The sequence below is a fragment of the Kwoniella dendrophila genome, chromosome 6, assembly GCF_036810415.1.
Source record: "Kwoniella dendrophila CBS 6074 chromosome 6, complete sequence".
NCBI classification, from domain to species: domain Eukaryota; kingdom Fungi; phylum Basidiomycota; class Tremellomycetes; order Tremellales; family Cryptococcaceae; genus Kwoniella; species Kwoniella dendrophila.
This window is the reverse complement of record NC_089481.1, coordinates 480901-498829: the sequence shown is the minus strand read 5'-3', so window position 1 is coordinate 498829 and position 17929 is coordinate 480901. Positions and strand designations below refer to the sequence as shown.

At 35.1% G+C, this 17929-nt stretch overlaps 7 protein-coding genes and 2 non-coding genes across 9 annotated transcripts; 6 read left to right on the top strand and 3 right to left on the bottom strand.

Annotated features, from left to right (window-relative positions):
- Positions 1–74: 74 nt before the first annotated feature.
- On the top strand, positions 75–2338 carry L201_004752 (uncharacterized protein; the record flags this gene model as incomplete). Its single annotated transcript, XM_066220490.1, has 5 exons — positions 75–208; positions 277–1226; positions 1341–1685; positions 1754–2072; positions 2146–2338. 5 exons carry the CDS (start codon positions 75–77, stop codon positions 2336–2338), a joined length of 1941 nt encoding a protein of 646 aa, XP_066076587.1.
- An 840-nt stretch (positions 2339–3178) lies between these two features.
- Positions 3179–4233, top strand: L201_004751 (uncharacterized protein; the record flags this gene model as incomplete). The annotated part of the gene is made up of 4 exons (XM_066220489.1): positions 3179–3590; positions 3656–3775; positions 3824–4027; positions 4079–4233. 4 exons carry the CDS (start codon positions 3179–3181, stop codon positions 4231–4233), a joined length of 891 nt encoding a protein of 296 aa, XP_066076586.1.
- Positions 4234–4966: 733 nt separating this feature from the next.
- Positions 4967–5056, top strand: L201_004750. Its single transcript has one exon. It is a non-coding gene; the product is annotated as a tRNA-Lys (tRNA).
- Positions 5057–5521: 465 nt separating this feature from the next.
- On the top strand, positions 5522–5607 carry L201_004749. The gene has a single exon. It is a non-coding gene; the product is annotated as a tRNA-Arg (tRNA).
- An 808-nt stretch (positions 5608–6415) lies between these two features.
- Positions 6416–8363, bottom strand: L201_004748 (uncharacterized protein; the record flags this gene model as incomplete). Its single annotated transcript, XM_066220488.1, has 8 exons — positions 6416–6426; positions 6492–6645; positions 6708–6932; positions 7041–7462; positions 7534–7628; positions 7690–7888; positions 7951–8280; positions 8348–8363. 8 exons carry the CDS (start codon positions 8361–8363, stop codon positions 6416–6418), a joined length of 1452 nt encoding a protein of 483 aa, XP_066076585.1.
- Positions 8364–9070: 707 nt separating this feature from the next.
- L201_004747 (uncharacterized protein) lies at positions 9071–11748 on the top strand (the record flags this gene model as incomplete). The annotated part of the gene is made up of 4 exons (XM_066220487.1): positions 9071–9513; positions 9604–10822; positions 10958–11170; positions 11329–11748. The coding sequence occupies 4 exons, from the start codon at positions 9071–9073 to the stop codon at positions 11746–11748; spliced, it is 2295 nt and encodes a 764-aa protein (XP_066076584.1).
- An 886-nt stretch (positions 11749–12634) lies between these two features.
- On the bottom strand, positions 12635–13652 carry L201_004746 (uncharacterized protein; the record flags this gene model as incomplete). The annotated part of the gene is made up of 6 exons (XM_066220486.1): positions 12635–12684; positions 12803–12879; positions 12958–13001; positions 13169–13266; positions 13457–13481; positions 13572–13652. 6 exons carry the CDS (start codon positions 13650–13652, stop codon positions 12635–12637), a joined length of 375 nt encoding a protein of 124 aa, XP_066076583.1.
- A 686-nt stretch (positions 13653–14338) lies between these two features.
- Positions 14339–15769, top strand: L201_004745 (uncharacterized protein; the record flags this gene model as incomplete). The annotated part of the gene is made up of 5 exons (XM_066220485.1): positions 14339–14378; positions 14467–14621; positions 14747–14899; positions 15025–15620; positions 15706–15769. The coding sequence occupies 5 exons, from the start codon at positions 14339–14341 to the stop codon at positions 15767–15769; spliced, it is 1008 nt and encodes a 335-aa protein (XP_066076582.1).
- Positions 15770–16293: 524 nt separating this feature from the next.
- Positions 16294–17664, bottom strand: L201_004744 (uncharacterized protein; the record flags this gene model as incomplete). The annotated part of the gene is made up of 5 exons (XM_066220484.1): positions 16294–16507; positions 16606–16764; positions 17079–17334; positions 17430–17527; positions 17633–17664. 5 exons carry the CDS (start codon positions 17662–17664, stop codon positions 16294–16296), a joined length of 759 nt encoding a protein of 252 aa, XP_066076581.1.
- Between the last annotated feature and the right edge of the window lie 265 nt (positions 17665–17929).

Sequence of the window (17929 nt, the reverse complement as noted above, 5' to 3'; positions counted from 1 at the left end):
ATACATGGTTAGAAGATAGCATCTTACACAGGCGTTATAGCCAAAAGTCATTTGTGAATAATACCTCGAACGATATGTCAAATTCGAATACCTCGACATCTAAAAAGGATATCACAAAGCCGAATAGGAGTATTTTGGAGGATCTGGATGCAGGTATTGGTATATGGGAAGGTAAAGCTGTATTTACCAAAGAGCCTAGGTCATATAGGTATGTCCAAAAAAAAAAACAGCTCGCCCACATCGTCTATGACATGCTCAAGCTGATAAATATCCTAGACCGATCAGACCGAATACACCAAAGACACCTATACGCCTTGATGAACCTATAGCATCTGGATCATCTTCATCACCAATATCAATCTCTTCTTCTTCTCCTTCACCCTCACCACAAAGTCTACCTAGACCAAGAGCCGTACCTCAATTCACGTCACCTTTACCTAAATCAACTTTCACGCCTTCTAGATCAACTACTACACCATTACGCTTCAATACTCAGCCTCAAACTCAAGCTACACCATCTTCAAGTCAAAGAGTAGATAAACCAATTCATCCATTTTTCAATCGAACTAGAACTGCACCACCTACAAGTCAACCTAGATATACAGCACATTACTCAAGTACAGAAGCTAGTTCAACACAAGAATCTTCAGTATCAGATAGTCAATCTACAACATCATCTAAAGCATATTCAGTAAGATCCCCAGATAGGAATAAGGAATTAGATGCTTTAGCTGAAGAAGTTGCAAAATTGAATTTTCAACCTCAAACCCAACCTACAAGATATCGTAAACCACTAATAACACCTACTATTATACCCAAACCTTCCACTTCAAAAGTCATGGAAGAGGATGTATGGAAACCTTCTTCAAGTATAACGTCGAAAAAGTCAAATTCGGAAAAATCTCAAGCTGTTGTACCGGTGGATCTACCTTTTTTCCATTACTCTCAATACAATCCAAAACCACATGTGGTTTATACGAATTCTATTGAAGAGGCAAATGATTTACTCGGATGTTTGAAAGGTGATATATTAGGATTCGATTTAGAATGGCCACCTGCAGGTAGATATAAAGTTACACAACCAAATGGTTTTGTAAAAGAAGTTAAAGTTGGTATGACTTGGGATAGTACGAAAAAAGATTATGTTTTTGGTCAAGGTAGAACGGCTTTAATGCAATTTTGTGATGAAAAGATGGTGATACTGATTCATCTGGGTGAGAAGATGGGTAAGTCGTACAAATTATTCCGATCACCTCTGTTCTTCTCTCGTTGTAGTCGACTATATCAGTAAATGCGCATCCAAACATCAGAGTATGCTGATTTGAAACCCATTTTCACAGATATTCCAAGTAAAGCCGTAGAAATCCTACAATCGCCTTCCGTATACAAATTAGGTGTTCAAGTGAAAGGGGACGGACTGAAATTGTTGCGTGATTTCCCAAATCATTTCACCTCACCGTCTAGTACTTCTGAAGAATCAAACCCAACCGCCGATCCAGGATTGAAAGGTTTACTGGAATTATCTTTCCTTGCCAGAGGTATAGATCCAATAGGTACAGGACCTGGTAGTGCTCTTATCAGTTTAGCCGCCTTAACGCAAAGGTATGTGGGCAAACAATTGGAAAAGGATAAAGATGTAAGGAGAAGTAATTGGTTTAGTATATTAGGTCAAAAACAAAGAGATTGTAAGTCGCCCCTTATAATCGGGTCATTCGCAATATCTACACAGTTCCTGATTGAATCGTTTTTGCAGATGCTGCGAATGATGTTTATGCTTCTATACAGATATACAAAGCATTACGTCGTATAGCAGAAGAAAACAACTTCAAAGTTGATCTGAATAGGTATTTATCCATACCTGGATCATTCACGCCTCTGGTCAAATCATCGTCAAATCAAACACAAACACAAACCCATTCGAGCCAGATTCAGATAGGTGAAAGATTAATTGATATATCGAATATACCAAAACCACCTTCACCAGCACAATTAAGTGCTTTGAATGATTTCGCAAATAATTCAAGTATAGAAGAAATAGCTTTGAATAAAGGAATAAAGTTAGCTACTGCTGAGTAAGTTATTGCTCTGATTCTTATCATAGCAGCTTTTTCGTCAGCTAATTATTTGGCTCTCTGTGCCTATTAGGGGTTATATATGCGTTGCATTGCAAATATTTGGTGTTAAAAGTATAGATCTCGAACACAGGAAAAGATTATGGAACGAAATTCCAAAAGATAGTTGGACTTGGAAAAGAAATAAAGATTTATACAAAGTATTGAGAAAGGAATTTGATTCCAACGCGGGAACCGGCAGTGAGACTGATGAAGTGGTGGAGTAGTATGTGATCTTTGCAATTATCTTGATCAATCAGTAGATACCTGAAAAGAGATGTAAATTTTCATCGAGAATGGAAGCTATAGCTATATTCAGCGCTCCATTAGTCGTGGTATATAATATCTCATATATTATCATTCAATTGGGAGTCAAAATAGCTTTAATAACAATCTGCGATGAGAAAACAATCTTGATTTATCACGTTAGGCAATTCAAGCTACGAAGTAAGTTCAAACTTTACAATCATATGTGTATAACAGATAGGTATGCTACAGAATTGCGATTATAGCTATTTAGTCTGAATACAACATGTAACTCCTTTCCTCATTGCCTCCGGTGCTAAAGCAGCTTAGTAAAATGCTCATATACGCGGCCAACGTCCACCTATGGCTGGGTTATATCTAGACTGCTTGTTGTATGCTCCAGCCGTATATCTTGCGAGCAGTTTAGAGTTTTACATTCAGATGCGCCAATTCATGCGATAGATCATAAAATATAGATACCTTGCATATTGCTCAAGTACAGCAACGGTACTCTGTTACTGAAATTATAGCATCGGGGCACATTTCAAGCATAAGTACTACCTAACAATCTGCTTTAGCCTGTATATGACGTACAAAGCGGATGAAACATCTTTTGAAACCAGTCGTACTGCAATCATACATGATGTACGTTCACAGAAGATGATGCCTTTTCATACTGCTGAACTCCCGCCTCAGGCTAGAGCACCCATTGAACTACTACTGAGTAGCTTAGCTCTCAAGAGTAATCTGATATGAAAAAAACTGATGTTAGTTGCCCTTGCTTAATGATCCTCGTTTACAGACCATAGATATCGGTCGTCATGCCTAGCAACCTCAAGCATACTATACCAAAAGCATTCGGTCGACCACATCAATTGAAGAAAAGAAGACTGCACACAAAAGCTAATTGCTCATCGTACCATCCGAATGACAAGGGCACTCAAACTGTGGACACTCCATCGATTGTCACAAAATGCAAGCTGGTATCACCATGTGAAAGATTCGATTATCGAAACTTGAAGCCGCAACCTGAATTGCGCTATATATCTTCTCGCCAGCAATTACAATACTGGATAAAATTGCTAAAAGGTAAAACGATTGGCTTAGATGTAGTATACGTACCGCGAACTAATGAAATGAGGATATCTAATTCATTGCTGGCTAATAAACCTGCTTTATTACAAATTTGTGATGAAAATGTTGTTTTGCTAATTCACCTCAACCAGGATTTCGGTAAGTCAGTGTAACTGAGGTATTGGGAAGAAACATGACTAACGATAATTCCGATTTACATATAGCTACAACATTGCCGAAAGCAGTTATACAGTTACTGTGTGATCCTGAAATTACCAAAGTTGGAGTAGGTATACATAACGATTGCATAAATTTGATCCGAGCTTACGCGGGACAGTTTGATGGTAAGTCATTGAAGAGGTAAAACAAAATGTGAGCTGATCAATCTATAGAGCAGAACCGGGTAGTCAGACGGCCAACCTCAGTGTTGGAAATAGTTGACGTTGCTAGGGTTATTGAGCCTTCTAGCTGGCCTAACAGCGCTCGTCCTTGTCTAGCGGTATTCTGCAAGAGATTTTTAGGGACAGAACTGGATAAAAATATCGATAACCATAAAGGTAGTTGGAATGATGAGTTGACCGAAGATCAGATGTCATGTGAGCCCTTTCCATTTTCATATGATTAAGCAGAAGCTGACCACTCGAAAGATGCCGCAAACGACGTTACTTCATCCTTGCATATATTTTTAGAGATACAGCGATTAGCCAAAGGGATGGGTAAAACCATCAACGTTAAAGAACTGTCTCAACCTATCAACACCCCTGCTATATGCCAGAAAATTTTGGCGACAAAAAAATCATAGTTGATCATAACTCTCACAACATAGAAATATATGTTATAGAATGAGTAAGACCAGTTGACAAAGAGAGGTATGTATGATGGATAATAGGGTAATGTCATGCACCAAGCTACCATGTATAACTTTATTACGTAATACATAGTATTAATACATAACCGTAATACATTATCGGTACAAATTTCAAGGTATATAAGGGCGATGAAATATCATAAGTTACATAACAATTGACATTACAAATACATTACAATCATTGTCCGACTACAATTACACTTTATTATTTATTTTCCTAATCATCATTTTCCACCATACTATAAGTAGGATTTGTCTCCCTATAGTACGGTCGTAACAGGTAGTGGCGATTTATACTTGAAAGATTTTTCTCCACCCCTACTTGGAATTGATGCTGCCATATATATGTAACAAAGTTATAACCTCTTCTGATGGGCTGAGCTCATAGCTGTCAGCAGATGTATGCATTAATAAATCTAGTTCAAATACGCTGTTCAGACTTACGAGTTGTGACCATATAACACTCATCATCGCCTGGTGTTCACCCTTTTCAAGTCCTTCCAAACGAGTTTCGGCCTATTTTCGGCCCATTTTCCTCGCTCAATATAAGCAAATCAGTCCTATCAATCCATTCCTGGCACTATTACAGGGTGATATCAAGCAGGATAGTCGTCTATCATGCCCTGAATATTATATATTTGGTCAAAAAACCCTTGAACATCAAACAGCCCTTGTAGCTCAATCGGCTAGAGCATTCGACTTTTAAGATCTTTAAGAGTCAATCGAAAGGCTGTGGGTTCGAGTCCCACCAAGGGCTTTGAATTTTTGTTGAGGGGTTGTCGAGATATGATTTTTTGAAGTTGAAGGGGTTTTTTGGAAATTTCCCGGTTCTATGGTGAGGATGCGAAAATGTCTCATAACTTGGCTGAAGGTGAGACATGCGCGTCACCTAAGCGGTGATGACCGCCATTCTTTTTGTATGGCACCGCCGGAATGATCAAGCCTGTATCTAGGAGTTAACGGTGGAATGTAAGCATTACAATTATATCTAATCAATTTTAGAAGGGGATCACAATGAATTTGTAATAATCCTATCTTCAACGAAGCTTGGTTAATGCTGGATATGTACTGAGAGCAATCACATCGTTCTGCGCGGACTTTGATGATGTCCGTATATACAGACGAGGAACATGATTTACTTGCATGAAATTTCCTTTCATTGTGTGTGCTTGCGTTAAGCTATATAGGTCAGCAATCAAAAGGCTTTCATCAAATAACAACTGCCCTGTTAGCACAGCTGGTAGTGCGTAAGACTTCTATTCATTCAAGAACATCTTAAGGTCGCGGGTTCGAGCCCCGCATGGGGTTGAATTTTTTGAGCTGCTCGCGAGCCACCTTTTTTTCCATTCTTTCTCGAGGTTTAGAGATTGTCTATGATTGTGCATATGAGCATCTCTTTTAGGGAAGACTGCTTAAACTATCGAGCAATAAGCAATAAGGCAAGGTGTTTGTATTTTTTATTCACCCATATAATCGCAATCTGAAGCATAACCATTTACAATATTTATGTGAGTAGTGAGTATGGCATATGGTATATACACCTGTCTAAGTTACATGGGTGAAGACAAGAGTCATCGGCATTGTGAGTTATTATACACTAAAGTAGGAACATTTTAACGTTCCTTGCCAATGGATTTATCCGTCTAAGGCTGGTAAAGAGGTACACCAGGTGGTCGTTTTCAGCCTTCTAACCAATATCTCTCTATCATATCTTCAGGTAAAATCTTCAATGCAAAAAGTATTGTCAATCCAAGATCGTGTAGAGTTCGTCCAAATCAAGGAAGGAAAACGATATTACAGTTTTTGTTATCTAAAAACAGTTGTATTGGTTGAAGTCGATGATGGGTAAGTTAACCTCATGGCTACCTACGATGAATCTATTACGTCTTAGTCACTTATAATATTTTGAAAGCCCGAAAGAAAAGGAACAGCGTGAAAAGGAAAACGTTTTGACATTGAAGCATGGTAGAACCAAATCGCTATAAAGGATACTACCAAAAGGTTATTTTGGTGGTAATAAAGCTATCCACCTTTTCCTCGCGCACCACTCATAATGAGCTCTTGATTAGAATTACATTTTATGCATATACCACAAACCCAAATCGAATCTATTTATCTACTTGCAACCTAGTGTGAAAATCCATATTATTAGCTATTGTCTCTATTGGCAAAAACAGCTCAGCCAAACTTACGTTGATGTACAATATTCATACCATGTTCTTCATATTCATCTTTCGTCACCCATAATTGATGGAAAGTACCTAGTGAAGCTAATACTGAACCACCAACCCATGAAGCATATTTCCTTTCGAATGGGATTGTTGGTGAATGGATTTTTATTTTTTGCTAAACACGTCATACTGTAGAATCAGCTCCACTGCAAGGACATCTCGCTGAATATGACTTACACTTGGCATTAAAGCAGCTAATTCAACATCTAATCTTTCTATTAAACCTCTCGTTAATGACGTGTTTCCAACAACAACTATATTCTGTAACAACGCTGCTCTGACATCTACATCACATGCCATTATACTATCGTGAACAAGTTGTGAGAGTGATACCATATCTTTGAGGGAATGTGAGTGATCAGAATTAGGTATAGATCGGAGAGTAGCGGGAGGTTCAATAGACTGTCCAGAGTTTGCAGAGTCAGCTTACGGGATGCTAGTTCGGTTTGTGATTCATTGACAGGAGAAATATATTGTAATTGAGGAAAGAAGAGAGTTTGAAGTACTCACTTGATTGAAATAATTTTTAGGATCAAATAACATTTCAGTGAATCTATATCTTTCTTCACCGAAATGTTGATTATAACCATCTGGAAATTCATATAAAACCTGTGGAAGATCTTTTGAAGATTGTGATTGAAAATCGAAATTCTTATAATTTACAATTTCTGTACATGATTCTTTCCAATTTTCAATAACATTATTTTCACTAAATAATTTCCATGATTTAGTTGTTTGATCAAATCTATCTTGACGTATTTGTGGATTTACTTTTGTACCTGGATAATCAGGTTTTGAATCTCTTTTTGAGATTAAATGTCTAGATAATAAGCTTAAACCAAAATCTCTTTTATTACGTGAATCTGGTGAAGTAAAATGTGAATGTAATTGTGATATTAATAATTCTGATCCTAATGGCTGTCTCATTGTACCTAAGGATATGTAATAAAAATGAGTTCATAAGTTAATATTTTAACATGCGTTCAAGAACCCTTCAGCTTACCAGCTCTTAAAGCATATCCATCAACGACAGGTACAGCACTACTATGTGTATATCCTACGTCAAGTACCAAAGCTGTAGGTTTTCCTGCTGCGAATCTATAATCATAGAAGCGAATCAGCATTTTTACGATAAGAAAGCATCAAGAGAACAACTTACGCCGATAATACACCTGCTGAACCGAAATATAAAGCAGGCATTTTTTCACCTTCAAAAACCATTTCAGTCAATTGTTCTCTTGCTTTTGGTGTATTCCATGCTGGTTCAGTCAACATTAAAGGATGCTCAGTTGGATCTACACCTAATCTATCATGAAGTATATGATTTAATAATCTTGATGCTGGTTCAGCGTCATGCACTGTTCATTGTGTATACAGACATTAGCATCGTTATGATCAACAATATCAAGATATAACTTACCAATACCATCTTGCATGAAATTATCAACTTCCATACCTTTTCTCCAAACCCCTACACCATCATCACCAACGTAATATTTCCTTATTGTCTTTGTTTGAGGCGTTGTACCACCATTTGTCTTTGCTCCTTCACCTTCTCCACCCATTATCACATCTTCAGCTTCAACTACCGCATTCCCATTTCCATTTCCATTTGTGGTGGATGATTCAGCTTCTTGTGAGTCTATATAACCGTAAAATGAAGGTGTAACTATTCTTGGGCAGTCTTCTCCTGCATGACCTGCTCTTGTTGTATATGAACCAAAATCTACTACTAAAGCTGAAACTTCATCTATAGGTACAAAGAGGAAATTAGCATGATTGATACAACTTGACGCGAAGATGGATACCAAGCTTACCTCCATTATACACCATGATGAGGCAGTTGTTCGTTAAGATTGGCGGGTTTCTATCGAAGGAAAGGCTGGGGATTGGCGCAGACTGCTGCTTGAAAGTTTTGTATGAAACGTATGAAACGTATGAAATATAAAGGAAAGTGACTTTAATAATAGCGAGGAGAATATAGTATATAACATGGACAGTTAGTTAAAAGGTAATGTTGATCGCGTTCCAAAGGTTGTTATAGGAGGTATATATATATATATAGTAACGGTAAAATAGATACACGTGGATTTAATTGGTGTATGCATACATGAGATGGGTGTGTGTTATTCTTATCAGTTATCAGTCCGATATAATAGGTCAATGGCCGAGTAGCCGATACCCGTACTGCTGTCCTTGTATGTACAAAAAGTAAGATTAAGATAACTCAAGTTAGCTTTGTTCGTCCCAAATGCTTTCAGGTATCGTCTTTGTCTACATATCATCTGCAATTGGTCATAAAGTATCCATCAAATATATCAAATATTGAAGTGAGACACAAGGTAGCAACAAGTCGAGTGACAGCACCATTTATATCCAGTTATTTGTCTTGTGGAAATCTTTCAATAACCACCGTTTCATGTCTTGTGAATTTGAAATATAGTCAAACCCAATTTCTGTTATTGTCCAGAAATAATCAGAACATCAAAAATATCGGAATATCACAAACATATCGCTGCATCATTGATAAGACAGATTCGATGCCCAGTCAAACAACAGCTACAGCGTCATTACATGCATTGACAGAACGTCTAGCATCACAATCAAGATCATTACATCCATTTGTAAATTCAAATAATTTACCTTCAAACTTCCCTTCACCTCAAGCTTTAGCACATGCCGCATCAGCTTATAGACAACCTGCACCTCCACCTTCATTACCTTCTGTTCAAATTCAAAACAGACATCAAGATCCTATAATATCTGATCAAAGTGTTGATAATGTTAGATCCTCTTCTGGGAACGGAGGAACAGGAATAGGAATAGGAGTAGTTAGATGTCAAGATGGTAGAGCATGGCAAGAGAAAAATAGACATGCTTCCGAAAAATTAACAAGATTTACAGATAAAGAAATCGATCAGTTCGTTAATGATATGGGTAGAATATTAAGAAAAGAATATGATTGTTGGGTTGAACAGTGTTGGTGAGTAAAAGTAATGCGAATAGACGAAAATAATAAAAGAAAACTTGAATTTCGTGTTATTAACCTGAATAAGGAAATGATTATTTTTAGGCAAGAAGCATTTCATCATTTATTTACACATACATTACCAAATTTAATTATAAATTTAATTATGACTGGATCTACACCAACTTTTTTAAGAAGAAAAATAGTTTATGGTGGACAAAATTTAGATCATTTATTTCAATCACAAATGTTACATTTATTATACGAAGAATTAGAAAAAAGGTTATCTGGATCTAGACCACATTTTGAATCTACTAGTTCATCATCTAACAATTTAAATAAATTAGCACCTTTAGCTATACCTACACCTACACCTTCAGCAACTACACAAAATTCTTCTAGTAATAGTAATAGTTTATATAGAGATGGTATATGTTTTCATAATTTATCAAATAATCATGGTATACCTGAAGAAGAAGATGATCATGGACCATGTTTATGTCAATTAACAACATGTTTAAATTGTTTTCATAAAAATTCAATAAAAAGAAAAGGTCCAATTAGTTTATTACCATATGAATTAAAATCAAATTCAAGTATAACATCTTCAAATTTAGGTTTTGGTTCAGGTTGGACAGGTGAATTTGAATCTGAAGAACAATCAAAATTAAGACAAGAAAGTTTACATGCTAAAAAAATTAATCAACTGAATTTACCAAAAGGTAAAGGTTTCATACAGAATTCTAAATCAAATCAAGTAGAAGATAATCAATCGCAACAGCAGCAACAGAAGGAGAAGGAGCAAAAAAATAAAATCGAAAAACCACCAATAATATTTCCACATCCACAAATGACAGATGTTTTAGCAGTTGAAGAACATTTAAGATGGAGATTAAAAGAATTAGGTGCAAAAGATAATGCAGTTGAAAATCGTTATGGACCATCAACAAATAATCCTTTAGCTTTAGATGGAATTGATTTAACTTATTTCCAATCTTCACAACAGCAACAACAACAACAACAGTCTATACAGGATGATTCGATTTCAGAGGATGGTTCAATTCAATCAAATTCCACTTCTGGCGCACCAGCGAAGCCAGCTGTATCAAAAATAAAAGTAGCAAAAGGACGTGGTGGTAAATTAAGAAAAATGATAGTAAATCCAAATGGCACAATACCGAAGCAAAATAAGGATAATTCGACAATAAATAGTAATAATAAAGAATTGAAAAAAGCTATTGTATATTTACCTAAAGAATGGACTGAAGAAGAGCCTTCTCAAAGGAATACTGCGATTGTATTGACTTTTAGACATTTTGTCAAGGTGAGTGAGATGACTATTTAGGCATAGTTTTTGTAAAAAGCGATATGGATTATAAGACATCATTTGTTTTTGCTATTCTTTTTGGTCTATATGCACGTTGAGTTCCGCAGCTGATATTATCCTTCCCTTGCCTAGCTACTACATCAAATAACCACAGCAGCTTCACCATTTTCTTACCCTTCTTACGCTAAAGATATTGAAGAATTACAGCGCGTTCATCCAATAGCTTTGTACAGACGTTTAGCTGAACCTTCCGTACAACGTCGTGAAGATCCTAATGAACTGAAAGCTTGGCAGAATTGTATGGATAAATGGGCTGAAGAATTGGGTGGGAAAGAACGGAAGAGGGTGAGTAAACAGATTGGTATTTTGAACGATATTATGGAAGAAGTGATTATTGTGGAAAAAGGAAGAAAGGAAAGAATGATAGATTGATAATGAGTTGTATATATAAGATATTTCCAAGATCAAAAGCTAATATATATATATATATTTTATGTTATAAGGGAAACGAATATTCAAATGAAAAATCACATGAAAAAGCAGTTTTATCATATACAAGAGCGATTTCTTTAGATGGTAAAAAAACTGTATATTATTCAAATCGTGCTATAGCATATAATAATTTAGGTAAATTTGAAAAAGCTGAATTAGATTGTAATTATTTATTAATTAAAGATCCAAAAAATCAAAAAGCTTTATATCAAAGAGCAATTTCAAGAAAAGGTTTAGGTAAATTAAATTTAGCTGAATTAGATTTAGAAGATTTATTAAAACAAACTGATTTAAATAATAACAACAACAACAACAACAACAACAACAACAATAATAATAATAATAATTCACAAAATCAAAATCAATCAAATATTCAATCAACAGGAAATGAATCTGCTAGAATATTAAAAAATAGTTTATATGCTAGATGAATAAAAACTTTTTTGAATCATTTATAAGTTTGTCGTAAACCTCAATTTACTGTATAAATCCATTTTTGTCAAAAAGGTAATAAAATAGGTATTTCTCAGATGTTGTGATCGGGATAAATTTACTTGTTATGGTAAATCTCATTTCATCTATCACATCGCTGTCATATGTGTAATAGGGCTATGTCATTGTTAAAGGATAGAGAATTGTTAGTATTGTATAGGATTCTATCACTTGTATTGAACAATATGCATTGTAATCATCCTATACTTTTTCCCGTATTCGATAATCTTTTTAGCTATTTCGATGTGCGATGATGTCGATTAAATTGTTAATGAAGCTGATACTATTATCTATTGATTGTATTGTATGTGCATTGTAGTATTGTAAAGTGAGAACGATTGAATAGTTTGACTTACCTTTTTAGGATTAGAAACGCGATATGATCAACTGTGAGCTTCAATAATGCAAGTTTCCCCAACAGAGGGGAATAGGATGAATCGATAGATAGTAAGATGTAGACAATTACGATGAGACTTAAATAAGGCATTGGAGGTATTTTTAATTGCATTTTTTTGATTATATACCTTTCTTCTTTTGAAGAAGCTATATGTAAAGTATACATGAAATCTAAATACAAAATAAGCCGAAAAGAAACTCGATTATATTCTGTTTTTAAATTGATTTTTGATAGATTATTAGTTAGTTCACCACCTTCTTTTTAAATAATGATCTCTGCTTATCATCATGAAACATCTCCCTTTCTCCCAATAGAAGAACTTCCAACTCCCTTTTCTTTACTAGAGTTAAAATTTTATTCCCCCATTGTCTTTCAGCATCTATACATGAAACCCACTTTAAGGAACAAGCCAACAGATCAATTCCACTTTATCGCCTTACACCTTGATTTGTTCTTGTTGTACCACGTCGAGCATTTGCTAAATTAGTAAATAAAAATCACATTTATCAGTTAATCATTTTCACCAAGTTTACGACTTTCAATTCTGTTTTTCTCTTTGCTTCATTTCTTGATCTCATAAGTAATTCAATACTCACCTCGTTGAATTGTAGCTCTACCTCTAGCTGCACCGATACCTCTACCTCTCATAGCATTTGGACCGACTCTCTTGAACCTGTAAAATCATAGAACATCAATTTAGATCGATTTTGATAATTTCATTTCAGTTTCATTGATGAGAAGCGGTACTTACATAGGTGCATTTGCAAGTAAATCTGGTACGATGACAAATCGGATCTATAATTGTAGATATGAGTTAGCTTTTAATGATACACTCATTTTCCGACAATTATCTTTCATCTCGGCAAAATCTACCGTATCCATCTTCATTTTACCATCACATAGATGTCTGAGACAGACATGACCTTATCGCCTTGATAAGTCGTAACGTAGTCCAAACTCACCATACTACCCCTGATATATACTTGTTCTAATTGTGATACACGTCCATCTCTAGCAGTAACAGTTATTTCTCTAAGTGAGATATTTAATGAATCTTCGGCTGTTCGGGAATAATTCAGGTTCATCCAGTGTCGCGATACATCGAGTGAAGACAGTCAGAGAATAATATTTTGTGATTTTCATGAATTTGGAATTGAGATAAGTCCAGGAGTTATAGGTGTTGAAGATAGAGGATTGAATTATTTAGCTAATTTCTCTCTTTAGGTATTCTAGTTTACATAAAAGCTTACCTTCCATCAATTTTCCTCGGTACATCTATTCAAGATCGATATATCATCAGTAAGTACACATACACAAAATATAGCTATATAGCTTGTGAATGATTTATCCTGGGATACAACTCACCTCTCCAGTTTTCAGTTCTACAGTCACTATATGACCTAAAGATTCATGTAAAAGTTTGACTGGTACACCTAAGTTAGCCATTTTGAGGGTATATCTGATATGTTGTGGTTGAAAGGGTGCAGTGACAGCTGGAGAGTAAAGAAGAATGAAGGAGGAATTACAATTGATTACGTAGATAAGGTTGAATATAACGCTTTTCAGAAGGAAATATTCACTCTTGATGCTGTTTTCGAGAATAGAGATGTTGCAAGAAAGGTGTAAAGGTGTACTGATCACTAAGTGGGGTGTGTGTATACATTTAAGCGTTAAAAGGTGGCACTCGCCGATGTATTGTACTATATTAATGAATATTGCCGATTAAGAGAGATTCCTTTACCTTGTAATTAAACCCCCTTTCGATCATTATCATTATCATTTATTACGTACCCAGATGTTATATTATTTGTTTGTTTATCTAATTAAAATATATACGAGTATGACGACAGTATTATACAAGTACTTTGGTTCCTTCCTTGCAACATATACATGACATAGTCAGATGATGCAAGCTATTATGCTAATATGCTAATATGCTAATATGCTAATATGCTAATATTCCTGCAAATCTAATATAATAATATAAACGGCTATATGGATATAAATATGTCAACAACGATAGCTTTATCTTCTTTTTCTTCTTTCCTTTTCCTTTTCCATTTCGTCTTTTATTCATTATACTAACTAAACGTTACTGATATTTATACTTACAAGAAAATAACGTTACAATCATGGTGAAATCAAAAGAAGAAGTAGTTGAAGATTTCAATGGTTAGTCAGTCCAGCTCTACTGGGAATATAAATTGCATCAACGAGATATATCAAACCAATGCTGACTAACCTTCTTATGTTTTAATAGAAATCGTTAATATGACAGCTGAAGAGCTAGATGAATATTTGAAAACTGAAGGATCTGAAACTACTGGATTTCAAAAAGAAGATGGTTCGGGTGAATCTATAGGACATGAATCAGGTAGAAAGATAGTTGATATATTACAGAGAAATCCTGATAAAGTGAGTATGCAGTCTAATGACACAGTTGCCTCTCTTCCTTTTTTTTTTGTCTCTCTAATTAAAAGGGTAGTTAGGAAGAGGAATGGCTAACGACTAATCACTTTCTCTTCTCTTTTCTCACTCAGGACCCTTCGAAATACACGGAAGAAGATAAAGAGCATATGAGAAGAGTAGTTTCATATTGTAAAAGACATTTAGCACAAGAAGGTAAATTGAAAGAAAGTAAAACACCAGAAGAGCTGGAACAAACTAAATCAACTAGAAGTTTGAAGAATTGGGTGAGTATAGATATTTTTATGTGGTATAAAAGTTCCCCTGGGTACACCCTTTTCCTCTTCTACCCTCTATCAAGTAGACATCGAGGAAGAGTATACATAGACTGACACTCACATCTCGATTACAGGGTCACGATCCAATGAAGACTTTACCTGAATCTGAACAGCCAAGTAACGCCAAATCGACCAAACCAGCTTCCAAGAAAGCTGAAAAACCAGCATCAAAGAAATCCGAAAAGCCAGTTTCTAAGAAAGCCGAGAAGCCAGTATCGAAAAAAGCTGAAAACGCAAAATCTACAGCTAAAGGAAACTCGACCTCTGAAGAAAAGATTGATGAAGAAAAAGAGGAAGAAGTAGTTGATAAACATGAAGGTAATAAAAAGGAAAACAACGAGAAGGAAGAAACAGAAGATAAGAAAGAAGAAGAGAAAGTTGAAAAACCAAAATCTAAAGGTCGTGGTAGACCACCTGCAAACAACAATAAGAAGGAAGAAGAAGCCAAGAAAACAGTTGAGAAGGAGGAACAAAAAGAAGAAGAAAAAGAACAAACAGCTGAACATGGTAAAGAAGAAGCTAAGAGAGGAAAAGGTAGACCACCTTCAAGTAAAAAGGGTGAAAATACCACTACAACCAAAACATCTACTGAAGATGCTGATGTAGGTGAAAAGAGAGAAGTCAATGATGAGAAGAAAGATAACGAAAAAACTCCTAATAAGAAAGCAAAGTAAGTGTTTTTTTTTTTTTTCAGCTACATTTCGTAACTCAAAACAGGACAGAAAGCTAATGCACTTTGATACAATTACCCTTAGAACAACTAAAGAACCCACTGAAGGTACAAGAAAACCACCAAGTAGAAGTGCAAAGAAAGCTTAAATTAGTGAATGATGTATGGGGCAAGAGGAAAGAAAGAATGTGAAATTTGTAATGATTTAGTGTAAATCATGATAATCAGATCCGTAGTATACCTGTAACAAGTCAAATTATAGTATTTTATGCAAACAATGATATGTGATTAATCGATCGTTCCATGTATTGCATTTTTTGTAATCTGATCAATTTAGAGATCTTGAATTTTGGCGTTTATGAGTTGTATGCAGCGATTTCGTTGCTCTTTGCCTATGCCTACTGAACACAGCTATTCGATTTACAGTAAATCGACAATGTAAGGAAGCCAACATAGCAAAAAAAACCCTTTTGCTGTATAATCGATCTCGTTAATAATGTATACATTTCATATTTACTTATATATTGTATTTATGAACAATCTCCTACTTGTGCGATCTACAGTATCTTCTACCTTTCCTTCTTCAATTTTCAACTTCTCTCCGGCGCGAAAAAGTATGATCGATTTCCCTATTTTTTATTCATCAATTCTATTTTAAAATCCAGATTATTATTTATAATGATAAATAATCTTTAACTTCATTTTCAGATAATTTTCTAAAAGTAGGTGGTAATCTTTCACCTGATTTTTCAATCATTTGTTCAGGTGTTGGTATAGTTATAACACCAATTTCAATTGTTTGTTCAGTCATTTGACCTTCAAAACCTTCTTTTAAAGTTAATAATGCTGTATGGATTGCATCTTCTAAAGATAATTCATCGTTATATCTATAATACATAAAAAAAAAATCAAATATCAATCCAATCAGTATTTAATTCGTTAATATATTTTTTTCCCTAAAAAACTCAAAAGATCAAAAACTCACCTCTTCTCTAAGAATGTCTTAGCATTAACCATATTTTTACCAATCGCACTTGCTTTCCATGCCCAATATGAACCTGAAGGATCAATTTGCCATAATGATTGTCCTCTATGAGAATCCCATCCTGCGATTAAAAGTGAAATACCGTATGGTCGTACACCACTGTGTGGAGAGAGTTAAAAAATCAGTAATTGTCTTTATAAGTTTGATATAAATATGGCGAGCAATAAATGAAGGAAAGATATGTTTATTATATTTAGTACAGCCCATCTAATGAATGGCAATTCCTACTTTTTCTAGCTCATCATATCAACTCTCATTAACCGATCCGATCCATTATTATCCTATTTTCCACTTCACTTTTGATAGATACACATGAGTGTAAAAACATGTTTTTTTGCTCACTCTTTCTCCTTATCAAAGAGAAAAATCCTCCCTCTAAAAAAAAAAACGATCATTGACTTAAAAGGACTTACCCAGATTGTGTAGCTTTCTGCATAACACCAGCAACTTCTTGTACCAAAACTTTTGTAGGTGGATATTCACCATAAACTTTCCAATAAGCTTGAGCGATTTTTCTTGCTTTTGAAACTAATAATCTAAAATCAGGTCCCATACCACTATAAACAAATCCAATATTTGGACATATTATTGCAACTTTTTCTAATGCTGTTGAATCAATTAATAAAGAAGGTGATTTCTTTTCAGTAGCTATAACTATTCCATTTGTAGCTATTCAAACAAAAACAAATTATCAATTTTTTGGTTATATATCAGCAAAAAAGAGTATCAAATTATATCATATATATAGGACAGATCGTACTCACCTTTAATACCTAATGAAGTTGTTCCACCTGATACAGCAGCTAAAGCATGTTCGATTTGAACTAATTTACCTGATGGAGAGAAAGTCGTAAGGGAGAAACTAATAACACGAAACAAGCCGTTAGCAAAGATTGTATCTCGAATCGATACTTCTGCTAAATACTCCTTCCCTTCACACGACCAACTGAATATCCAGAAGACTCACGAATATGCACCACCACTACCTGGACCTGACATTTTGAACTAATGATTGATAAGAGGTTGTTGGAGGTGCGAACAGTTTAGATAATTCAATTAAAGGTTAACAGTTCTTGATAGGCGCTCTTGCAGATGGATTTATGCTATGATACCGCTTCGAAATAGAAGATATTGCTATATTGCTAAATAGTGATGAATATAACTTTAACATCGTGAACATTGATGAACGCATACAGGTAGAGTAACGATGAACAACCGCTTGCGACAGCGACACGTTATCGCGACAGTTACGTAATTGTTCCCT